The 12,146-nt window shown below is 44.7% G+C and overlaps 1 protein-coding gene across 2 annotated transcripts in view; it reads left to right on the top strand.

Moving 5' to 3' along the window:
* The window catches only part of FNBP4 (formin binding protein 4), a 53,120-nt gene that overhangs the window by 12,298 nt on the left and 28,676 nt on the right, over positions 1-12,146 (top strand). For both annotated transcript variants that reach the window (XM_010371139.2, XM_010371140.2), the window contains exons 3-8: positions 1,018-1,154; positions 2,886-3,069; positions 5,496-5,643; positions 5,757-5,877; positions 9,521-9,859; positions 11,759-11,969. In XM_010371139.2, the coding sequence (XP_010369441.1) occupies positions 1,018-1,154; positions 2,886-3,069; positions 5,496-5,643; positions 5,757-5,877; positions 9,521-9,859; positions 11,759-11,969 (1,140 nt within the window). The remainder of the gene's footprint in view (positions 1-1,017; positions 1,155-2,885; positions 3,070-5,495; positions 5,644-5,756; positions 5,878-9,520; positions 9,860-11,758; positions 11,970-12,146) is intronic.

The raw sequence follows: 12,146 nt of genomic DNA, 5'->3' as shown, positions 1-12,146 counted from the left end.
GCTCGGCTAATATTTTGTTCTTTTTCCTCTTTTTTTTTTTTTTTTGTTTTTTTGTTTTTTTGTTTTTTTGGGAGAGACAAGGTCTCACTGTGTTTTCGAGGCTGGTCTCGGATTCTGGGCTCAAATGATCTTCCTACCTCAGATCCTCCCCAAGAAGTTGGGACTGTAGACATAAGCTGTGTTGCCTGGCTCATAGATCAACATTTTTTTATTTTTTATTTTGTGTATTTATATTTTTTTGACATGAATTTTCACTCTTGTTGCCCAGGCTGGAGTGTGATGGTGCGATCTTAGCTTACCGCAACCTCCGCCTCCCAAGTTCAGGCAATTTTCCTGCCTCAGCCTCCTGAGTAGCTGGGATTACAGGCATGTGCCACCACACCTGGCTAATTTTGTATTTTTAGTAGAGACAGGGTTTCACCGTGTTAGCCAGGCTAGTCTCGATCTCCTGACCTCATGATCCGCCCACCTTGGCCTCCCAAAGTGCTGGGATTACAGGTGTGAGCCACCGTGCCCAGCCCAGATCAATTTTTTTTTTTTTTTTTTGGAGGCGGAGCCTTGCTCTGTTGCCCAGGGTGGAGTGCAGTGGCGTGAGCTTGGCTCACTGGAACCTCCGCCTCCCGGGTTCAAGCAGTTCTCCTTCCCTGCCTCAGTAGCTGGGACTACAGGCGCACGCCACCATGCCCGGCTAATTTTTTGTATTTTTAGTAGAGACAGGGTTTCACTGTGTTGCCCAGGCTGGTGTCAAACACCTGACCTCATGATCCACCCGCCTCAGCCTCCCAAAGTGCTGGGATTACAGGCATGAGCCACTGCACCTGGTCTATAGATCAATTTTTATTAGCTTTCAGCATATGACGTAATTTATTCTTCTGTGGTAGTTCAGTGATGATTAGTTTTGGGGTTATGTTCTAATCTGTAAGTAAATTTAAAAAACCATGTTCTACTTCCATTTAGATACTTCTTAGGACATATTGCCATTGTTGTTACAAATACTGTTTTCCTTTTTGTTTCTAGGCGGTCTGTGCTTACTTGGTGCTTATGCTGACAGTGATGACGATGACAATGATGTTTCCGAAAAACCAGCACAATCCAAAGAGACAAATGGAAACCAGTCGACTGATATTGATAGTACATTGGCCAACTTCCTGGCGGTTAGTGGTGCTTTTGTTTCGAGTTTTAGTTATTGAAGCTACTTTGGGACTTGGATCTTAAGTGGTTAGCATACTTGTCAATTCAGTGTCTTCCTCCTCCTTTCTCCCTCTCCCTTCAACACTCTCTTCTTGCATTTCTCCCAATCTCTCTCTTTTTGTTTTGTTTTGTTTTGTTTAATTTTAAAAGAGATGGGCTCTCGCTGTGTTGCTCAGGCTGGTCTTGAACTCCTGGGGTCAAGCGATCCTCCCACCTCGGCCTTCCAAAGTGCTGGGATTACAGGTGTGAGCCATCACATCTGGCTGTCTCTCTCTTTTTTTTTTTTCTTGAGATGGAATCTCACTCTGTTGCCCAGGCTCAAGTGCAAGCGGTACGATCTTGCCTCACTACAACCTCCGTCTCCCAGGTTCAAATAGCTGAGGCTACAGGTATGTGTCCCCGAGCAGCTGGGGCTACAGGTATATGCCGCCACACCCAGCTAATGTTTGTATTTTTGGTAGAGATGGGGTTTCACCATGTTGGCCGGGCTGATCTCGAACTCCTGACCTCGGGTGATCCACTCACCTCGGCCTCCCAAAGTGTTGGGATTACAGGCGTGAGCCACCTCCTCTCTTTGCTTTTTGTAAAGCTTTCAAAGAGAAAAAAGGCAGATTGGAAGAGATTGGGGAGCTAGTATAGTTGGAAGATGAGGGTTTTGATTTGAGAAGCTTAGAATGAGTGTCTAGAATTTTTTTTTTTCTCCCTCGAGACAGGGTCATACTGTCTCCTAGGCTGAAATGTGGTGGCATGATGTTGGCCCAGTGCAACCTCTGCCACCCAGATTCAAGTGATTCTCCCACCTGAGCCTCTTGAGTAGCTGGGATTACAGGCATGAGCCACCACGCCCAATAATAATTCTATTCTTTTTCTTTTTTTTTTTTTTGAGACGGAGTCTCGCTCTGTCGCCCAGGCTGGAGTGCAGTGGCCGGATCTCGGCTCACTGCAAGCTCCACCTCCCGGGTTCACGCCATTCTCCTGCCTCAGCCTCCCGAGTAGCTGGGACTACAGGCACCCGCCACCTCGCCCGGCTAGTTTTTTGTATTTTTTAGTAGAGACGGGGTTTCACCGTGTTAGCCAGGATGGTCTCGATCTCCTGACCTCGAGATCCGCCCGTCTCGGCCTCCCAAAGTGCTGGGATTACAGGCTTGAGCCACCGCGCCCGGCCCTTTTTTTGTTTTTTGTTTTTTTTGAGACGGAGTCTTGCTCTTTCACCCAGGCTGGAGTGCCATAGTGAGATCTCAGCTCACTGCAATCCCCGCCTCCCAGATTCCAGTGAATCTCGTGCCTCAGCCTCCTGAGTAGCTGGGATCCCACCACCACGTCCAGCTAATTTTTGTATTTTTAGTAGAGACAACTTTGCACCATATTGGCCAGGCTGGTTTTGAACTTCTGGCCTCCAGTGATCCGCGTGCCTTGGCCTCCTAGAGTGCTGGGATTACAGGCATGAGCCACTGTGCCCAGCCTAATTTTTGTATTTTTAGTAGAGGTGGGGTTTCACCATGTTGATCAGCCTGGTCTCAAATTCCTGACCTCAAGTGATCCACCTGTCTCAGCCTCCCAAAGTGCAGGAACTATAGGTATGAGCCACTGTGCCCAGCTCATCATGTGTAGAATTTTTAAAAAGGGATTGCCATTTCCTTAAGTTTCTTGTTCTTGATATAATTACTGCATTTGTTACTCTTTTCATACTGAAGGAGATCGATGCCATAACAGCTCCTCAGCCTGCAGCTCCTATAGGAGCTTCTGCTCCACCTCCAACTCCACCTCGACCAGAGCCAAAGGAAGCAGCAACATCTACCCTTTCTTCTACTTCAAATGGAACAGACTCCACCCAAACATCTGGATGGCAGTATGATACTCAGTGTTCACTGGCAGGAGGTAAACTTGATCCTTTGATTTTAAAAGAAAAGTAAATCCTTACAGGGATTCTAGGCATTCACTTTTCTTTTCTGTTCTTTTTTTTTGGGGGACGGAGTCACGCTGTGTCACCCTGGCTGGTGTGCAGTGGTGCGATCTTGGCTCACTCCAACCTCCGCCTCCCGGGTTCAAGCAATTCTCCTCCCTCAGCCTCCTGAGTAGCCAGGACCACAGGCACACGCTGCCACGCCTGGCTAATTTCTCTTTTGTATTTTAGTACCGATGGGGTTTCACCATGTTGCCCAGGCTGGTCTCGAACTCCTTAGCTCAGGAAATGAGCCTGCCTTGGCCTTCCAAAGTCCTTGGATTACAGGTGTGAGCCACCGCTCCCAGCTGGCATTCAGTTTTCTAAAGATGAAAGCCCAGAGGCTTTAACCTTAGACTTTAGGATTCTTTTATTTTTATTTAATTTTTTTTGAGACTGAGTTTCACCCTTGTTACCCAGGCTGGAGTGCAGTGATGCAATCTCAGCTCACTGCAACCTCCATATCCCAGGTTCAAGCGATTCTTCTGCCTCAGCCTCCTGAGTAGCTGGGATTACAGGCACGTACCACCACACCCAGCGGATGTTTTGTATTTTTAGTAGAGACGGAGTTTCACCATGTTGGCAAAGTTGGTCTTGAACCCCTGATCTTGGGTGATCCACCTGCCTGGGTCTCCCCAAGTGCTGGGATTACAGGTTTGAGCCACCACGCCCAACCTCTTGTCTTTTTAAATAAAGCATGTCGAAGATAGTAGGTAGGATAGTCGGCTCTGAAAACTTGTAGGATGTAATTTTTTTTTTTTTTTTTTTTTTTTGAGACAGAGTTTCGCCTTTTTTGCCTAGGCTGGAGTGCAATGGCACGATCTCGGCTCACCGCAACCTCTGCCTCCCAGGTTCAAGCAATTCTCCTGCCTCAGCCTCCCAAGTAGCTGGGATTACAGGCATGTGCCACCACCCCAGCTAATTTTGTACTTTTAGTAGAGACGGGGTTTCTCCATGTTGGTCAGGCTGGTCTTGAACTCCCGACCTCAGGTGATCCACCTGCCTCGGCCTCCCAAAGTGCTGGGATTACAGGTGTGAGCCACTGCACCCGGCAGGATGTAATTTTTATCTTTTAAAAAGTAATTGCTTGTCCTTGCCGGGTAAATAAGAAAAGCCATGATATTCCAAGTATTTTAGGTAAATTTTTGGACCAGCAAACTGCTTTTTTCTGTTTATTTATTTAGAGACGAAGTCTTGCTTTTGTTGCCCAGGCTGGAGTGCAATGGTGCGATCTTGGCTCATCACAGCCTCTGCCTCCCCAGTTCAAGTGATTCTCCTGCCTCAGCCTCCCGAGTAGCTGGCATTACAGGCATGCACCACCATGCCCAGCTAATTTTTGTATTTTTAGTAGAGACAGGGTTTCTCCATGTTGGTCAGGGTGGTCTCAAACTCCTGACCTTAGGTAATCTGCCCACCTTAGCCTCCCAAATGCTGGGATTACAGGCCTAAGCCACTGCATCCAGCCAAACTTTTTTTTTTTTTTTTTTTTTTAACTGTGTTCAAAGGTGACTCTAAATGGTAGGTATTAAGAAAATAACTTTTTTTTTTTTTTTTTTTTTTTTGAGACGGAGTCTCGCTCTGTTCCCTAGGCTGGAGTGCAGTGGCCGGATCTCTGCTTATTGCAAGCTCCGCCTCCCAGGTTCACGCCATTCTCCTGCCTCAGCCTCCCGAGTAGCTGGGACTACAGGCGCCCGCCAGAATCGCCCGGCCAGAATTATTTTCTTGTGGCCGGGCGCGGTGGCTCAAGCCTGTAATCCCAGCACTTTGGGAGGCCGAGACGGGCGGATCTCGAGGTCAGGAGATCGAGACCATCCTGGCTAACACCGTGAAACCCCGTCTCTACTAAAAAATACAAAAAACTAGCCGGGCGAGGTGGCGGGCGCCTGTAGTCCCAGCTACTCGGGAGGCTGAGGCAGGAGAATGGCGTGAACCCGGGAGGCGGAGCTTGCAGTGAGCCGAGATCGCACCACTGCACTCCAGCCTGGGCGACAGAGCTAGACTCCGTCTCAAAAAAAAAAAAAAAAAAAAAAGAGAGAAAATAATTCTTGGTGTTAGGCCAGTGGTTCTCAGCCGGTGTTGGGGGGTGCCCCTAGGGGATATTTGACAATGTCTGTTAATATTTTTTATTGTCACAGTGTAGGAGGCAGGGTGGACGGGAGGGCTGCTGTTTCTGGTGGGCGGAGGCCAGGGGTGCTGCTAAAACCTCCACATAGGATTGCCCCCCACAACAAAGACCTGTCTGCCCAAACTGTTAGCAGTGCTAAGTTTTGAGAAACTGTTAGGTGATTGTGGCTTTTGAGCTTATATGTAAGCCAGAATTGTAGGGGGATTTGTGCTTAAAATTTGTTTTATTTTCTTCTAGTCGGAATTGAGATGGGAGATTGGCAGGAAGTCTGGGATGAGAACACAGGATGTTATTACTATTGGAATACACAAACAAATGAAGTGACTTGGGAGTTACCCCAGTATCTTGCCACCCAGGTACAGGGATTACAGCATTACCAGCCCAGGTAAGGATTAATTTTAAAATGAAATTGTCTAGAAGGAAATTGAAGTCTTATCTTTTGCTGTTAGTATTTGTCTTTTATTTCTCTTGCTAAGTATATACTTTTTTATTTTTTAGTTCTGTGCCAGGTGCTGAAACTAGTTTTGTGGTAAATACAGACATGTATTCTAAGGAGAAAACGATTTCTGTTTCCAGTAGTAAAAGTGGACCAGTCATAGCCAAGCGAGAAGTTAAAAAGGTCAGTGTTGAAACTTATTTATTTTTGGATCTAATAAGCATTAGTCTGAGCACAGGAATGGAAGCCTTCTCTTAATATTTTGTGTCATACATGTGAAATAGGATAAGTTTCATAAGCTTTCACTTTGTTTCACTTTGTTTCTGTGTATTATGTAGCCTTTATAGCAGTTCACTTTTTCTTTTCTGTTTTCTTTTTTTTTTTTTTTTGAGACAGAGTTTCGACCTGTCACCCAGGCTGAAGTGCAGTGGTGTGATCTTGGCTGACTGTGAGCTCCGCCTCCCGGGTTCACCCCATTCTCCTGCCTCAGCCTTCTGAGTTGCTGGGACTGCAGGCACCCACCACCATACCTGGCTAATTTTTTGTATTTTTAGTAGAGACAGTGTTTCACCATGTTAGCCAGGATAGTCTTGATCTCCTGACCTCGTGATCCGCCCACCTTGGCCTCCCAAAGTGCTGGGATTACAGGCGTGAGCCACTGCACCTGGCATTTTATTTTATTTTATTTTATTATTTTATTTTGTTTTTTTATATTTTATTTTATTTTATTTTATTATTTATTTTATTTTATTTTATTTTATTTTTTTTATTTTATTTTATTTATTTTATTTTTTGATATGGAGTCTCACTCTGTTGCCCAGGCCGAGTACCAAGTTCCATCTCGGCTCACTGCAACCTCCGCCTCCTGGGCTCAGGAAGCGATTCTCCTGCCTCAGCCTTCTGAGTAGCTGAGATTACAGGCGCCTGCCACCATCCCTGGCTAATTTTTGTGTTTTTATTAAAGATAGGGTTTCGCCATGTTGGTCAGGCTGGTCTCGAACTCCTGACCTCAGGTACTCTGCCTGCCTCGGCTTTCCAATGTGCTGAGATTACAGGCGTGAGCCACTGCACCCAGCCCACTTCACTTTTTCTTTGAGAGCTTTAGTGTATCACAGAGGCCTCTCGGATCATTGCAAAGGATGCGGGAGCAGCGGTCCGTCCAGTCAGGGACCTCATGTAGAATCATTCTGTTATTTTTGGGATTCCGTATATAAGACATTTTAAAAATAAAAAGATAACTCCTTTAAATTAAAAACTACTGCAGGTTGAGTATTTGTTAATTGAAATGCCTGGGATTGGAGATAATTTAGATTTTGGATTTTTTTGAATTCTGAAATATTTGCATTATACTTATCAGTTGCATATTCTTAATCTGAAAATGTGAAATCTAAGATGCTCCAATGAGCATTTCCTTTGATTGTCATGTCAGTGCTCAGTTTCAGATTTTGGATTTTTCGATAACAGATATACTATATTAGTGAAACTTGAGCATTTCTATGGCCTAATTAGTAAGAAAAGTAAGTTGTATTCCTTAGGGAGTGTATATTGAATTCCAATTTATCTTCAATTTTAAAGACTTTTTTGCCCCCAAAATATATTTTAATTTTAATTTTTTTAAATTTTGAGACAGTGTCTTGCTCGGTTACCCAGGCTGGAGGGGAGTGGCGCGATTTCAGTTTATTGCATCCTCCACCTCCCAGTTTCAAGCAGTTCTGCCTCAACCTCCCGAGTAGTTTGGATTACAGGCGCCCAGCACAACGCCTGACTGATTTTTCTATTTTTTTTAGTAGAGATGAGGTTTCACCAGTTGGTCAGGCTGGTCTTGAACTCCTGACCTCAAGTGATCCACCTGCCTCAGACTCCCAAAGTGCTGGGATTACAGGCTCAAGCCACTGCCCTTTCTATTTACTTATTTTTAAGACAGGATCTGACTCTGTCCCCCAGGCTGGAGTATGGTGGCATGATCATGGCTCACTGCAGATTTACTCTCCTGAGCTCAAGCAGTCCTGCCTCAACCTCCTGAGTAGCTGGGACTACAGGTGTGCACCACCATGCCTGGCTTTCTTTTTTTTTTTTTTTAAAGATGAGGTGTCACCATGTTGGCCAGACAGGTCTCAAACTCTGAGCTCACGTGATGCTTCTGCCTTGGCCTCCCAAAGTGCTGGGATTACAGGCATGAGCCACTGCACTCAGCCCAGGAATTGTTCACTTTAGTCTAAATCACCTTCATGGCATACTTACTAAATTTTCTTATCAGGCCGGGCATGGTGGCTTATGCCTGTAATCCCAGCACTTTGGGAGGCTGAGGTGGGCAGATCACCTGAGGTCAGGAGTTCGAGACCAACCTGGCCAACCTGGTAAAACCCTGTCTCTACTAAAAATACAAAAATTGGGCCTGGTGTGATGGCTCACGCCTGTAATCCCAGCACTTTGGGAGGCCATGGCGGGCGGGTCACTCGAAGGCGGGAGTTCAAGACCAGCCTGGCCAACATGGTAAAACCCCGTGTCTACTAAAAATACAAAAAAAAATTAGCCAGGCTTGGTGGCTCTCGCCTGTAATCTCAGCTGCTCGAGAGGCTGAGGCAGGGAAATTGCCTGAACCTGGGAGGCGGAGGTTGCAGTGAGCCAATGTCACGCTTTGCACTCCAGCCTGGGCAACAAGAGCGAGAGTCTGTCTCAAAAACAGAAACATAAACAAAAATTAGCTGAATGTGGCGGTGCATCCCTGTAATCTTAGCTACTTGGGACTGAGAGGCTGGGAATCGCCGGAACCTGGGAGGCAGAGGTTGCAGTGACTTGAGATCATGAAACTGCGCTTCTGGGCAACAGAGTGAGACTCTCTCAAAAAAAAAAAAAAAAAAAATTCTCATCATACAGAAGAAGGTAAAGATTTACCCAGTCGGCCAGGCGCAGTGGCTCAAGCCTGTAATCCCAGCACTTTGGGAGGCTGAGACGGGCAGATCACGAGGTCAGGAGATCGAGTTCATCCTGGCTAACACGGTGAAACCCCATCTCTGCTAAAAAATACAAAAAACTAGCCAGGCGAGGTGGCGGGCGCCTGTAGTCCCAGCTACTCGGGAGGCTGAGGCAGGAGAATGGCGTAAACCTGGGAGGCGGAGGTTGCAGTGAGCTGAGATCCAGCCACTGCACTCCAGCCTGGGCGACAGAGCGAGACTGTCTCAAAAAAAAAAAAGAAAAAAAAAAAAAAGATTTACCCAGTCATGTTATGAGCTGACAAGATACTGATCTTAAATCTACCTCTGCTTACTACTAGTCTGCCTATTGACATCCTGAGAATAGCAGGGAGGATATATTTGAATCCTACCTAGAACTAGGCTCTAATTCAATCAATGTCTGTCTAAAGTAATAATGTAATGGTATAAATATATACTCATCTGTTGGGAGTAAGTGGTTTTGGCCGGGCGTGGTGGCTCACGCCTGTAATCCCAGCACTTTGGGAGGCTGAGGTGGGTGAACCACAAGGTCATTAGTTCAAGACCAGCCTGGCCAACATGGTGAAACGCCATCTCTACTAAAAATACAAAAAATTAGCTGGGCGTGGTGATGAGCGCCTGTAATCCCAACTACTCGGGAGGCTAAGGCAGGAGAATAGCTTGAACCCAGCAGGTGGAGGTTGCAGTGAGCCAAGAGTGTGCCACTGCACTTCAGCCCAGGTGACAGTGCAAGACTCCACCTCAAAAAAAAAAAAGTGGTTTTTGCCTTGGGTATTCAGCTACTGAAAACAGTTAATATGAACAATTGAATGTGTGTGCAGGTGAGATTTGTTTCAGAATTACATGAAGCTAAATTATTTTGTTCTCTATAGGAAGTAAATGAAGGAATTCAGGCTCTCTCAAATAGTGAGGAGGAGAAGAAAGGGGTGGCAGCATCGCTACTTGCTCCTTTATTGCCTGAGGGGATAAAAGAAGAAGAAGAGAGATGGAGAAGAAAAGTAATCTGTAAAGAAGAGCCAGTTTCAGAAGGAAAAGAGACAAGTACGACAGTAGAAGAAGCAACAACAATAGTAAAGCCGCAGGAAATGTTGTTGGACAATATAGAAGACCCTTCTCAGGAGGATCTTTGCAGTGTTGTCCAATCTGGAGAAAGCGAGGAAGAAGAGGAACAAGATACCCTTGAACTGGAGCTAGTTTTGGAAAGGAAAAAGGTAAGCTTTTGAAAGTTACTTGTAGTTTGTTTTTTCCTCAGTACTACTCTACAGGGATCATTGTGCTTGACTTACAACCATTATTGGGATTTTGTTTTTCTTATCCCATCATCTAGGTATGTTGAAAGTTATGCAGCAAAAACTTTAAACTATAGAGTTGTAGGTTTTTTGGTCCTTGATGATGCTTTTGGTAGTTATCGGGGGAACTCGCCCCCAATATTTCAACACAGGTTCTTTCTATTTTCCTTAAGTGTCAGCATTCTGAGAAATAAAGAGAAAGAGTACAAAGAGAGGAATTTTACAGCTGGGCCGCTGGGGGTGACATCACATATCAGTAGGACTGTGATGCCCACCTGAGCCTCAAACCAGCAAGTTTTTCATTAAGGGTTTCAAAAGAGGAGGAGGTATAAGAACAGGGAGTAGATCACATGCTTCAAGGGCAAAAAGGAGACCTACTGATAAGGGTCTATGTTCAGCGGTGCATGTATTGTCTTGATAAACATGTTAACAGAAAACATGTTTGGAGAGCAGAGAACCTGTCTGACCACAAATTTACCAGGGCTAGGTTTTTCCCCACCCTAATAAGCCTGAGGATACTGCAGGAGATCAGGGTGTATCTCAGTCCTTATCTCAACTGCATAGGACAGACATTCTCAGAGCGGCAGTTTATAGACCTCCCCCCAGGAATGCATTCCTCCCCCACGGTATTAATATTAATATTCCTTGCTAGGAAAAGAATTTTGCAATATCTTCCCTACTCGCACATCTGTTTATAGGCTCTCTGCAAGAAGAAAAATATGGCTCTTTTTGCCTGACCCCGCAGGCAGTCAGACCTTATGATTGTCTTCCCCTTTTCCCTAAAAATCACTGTTATTCTGTTCTTTTTCAAGGTGCACTAATTTCATATTGTTCAAACACACATGTTTTATAATCAATGTGTACAGTTAACACGGTTATCACAGTGGTCCTGAGGCGACATACGTCCTCGATTTAAGAAGATAACAGGATTAAGAGATTAAAGTAAGACAGGCATAAGAAATTATGAAAGTATTATTTGGGAACTGATAAATGTCCATATTAAAATGAAATCTTCACAATTTATGTTCCTCTGCCAAGGCTCCAGCCGGTCCCTCTGTTCGAGGTCCCTGACTTCCTGCAATAGGTAGTCGATAATCAATAAAGAGTCTTGACATTGCTCAGACTTATACAAATGGGTACCAGAAAAAAATAGAAAGAATGAATAAGACCTACTATTTGATAGCACAGTAGGTTGACTGTAGTCAATAATAACTGTATATTTTAAAATAACTTTAAAGAATGGAGTTGGATTATTTGTTACTCAAAGGATAAATGATTGAGGGGATGGTTTTCCCATTCTCCATGATGTGCTTATTTCACATGGCATACCTGTGTCAAAACATCTCATGTATCCCATAAATATATACACTTACTATGTACCCACAAAAAAATTGGCAAAATTAAAAAATAAAAATAGAGTGAGTAGGCCGAGTGCAGTGGCTCATGCCTATAATCCCAGGACTTTGGGAGGCTGAGCAGGAGATCACTTGAGCCCAGAAGTTGAGACCAATGTGAGCAACGTATCTAGATACCATCTCTTATTAGGAAAAAAAAAAAAAACACATGTAATGACATGTGCCTGTAGTCCCAGCTACTTGGAAGGGTGAGGTGGGAGGATTGCTTGAGCACAGGAGGTTGAAGCTGCAAGTGAGCCATGATCATGCCACTGCACTCCAACCTGGGCAACAGGGAGATCCTATCTCCAAAAAAAATGCTTTCTGTTCTCAAAGGATTTAAATTTCAACAATATAGTCATGGCTATTATTCTGATTAGACATATTAATAAGCAGTTAACTAACTTAATTGTCATGTTCTTTGTAGGCAGAGTTGCGAGCCTTGGAGGAAGGAGATGGTAGTGTGTCAGGGTCTAGTCCACGTTCTGATATCAGCCAGCCAGCATCTCAAGATGGAATGCGTAGGCTTATGTCTAAAAGAGGAAAATGGAAGATGTTTGTTCGAGCTACCAGTCCAGAATCTACCAGCAGGAGTTCTAGTAAAACTGGACGAGATACTCCAGAAAATGGAGAAACTGGTAATTTGTGCTTCACATTAAACTTTAGAGTTGAAAGATGTAGAGGGAAGGAAACTCTTCCTTTTTTTTGTTTCTTCTTCAGCAAAACAGGAGATTGTACTTTTACTCTTTGGGAGAAGTGCTGGGAAGGAAGCTTCCATCCACTTCTCTACCTTTTCCAGATCTATTTTCTAGTAG

The sequence above is a fragment of the Rhinopithecus roxellana genome, chromosome 15 (genome assembly GCF_007565055.1).
Source record: "Rhinopithecus roxellana isolate Shanxi Qingling chromosome 15, ASM756505v1, whole genome shotgun sequence".
Lineage (NCBI taxonomy): Eukaryota > Metazoa > Chordata > Mammalia > Primates > Cercopithecidae > Rhinopithecus > Rhinopithecus roxellana.
This window is presented reverse-complemented; position numbering and strand designations above follow the sequence as displayed.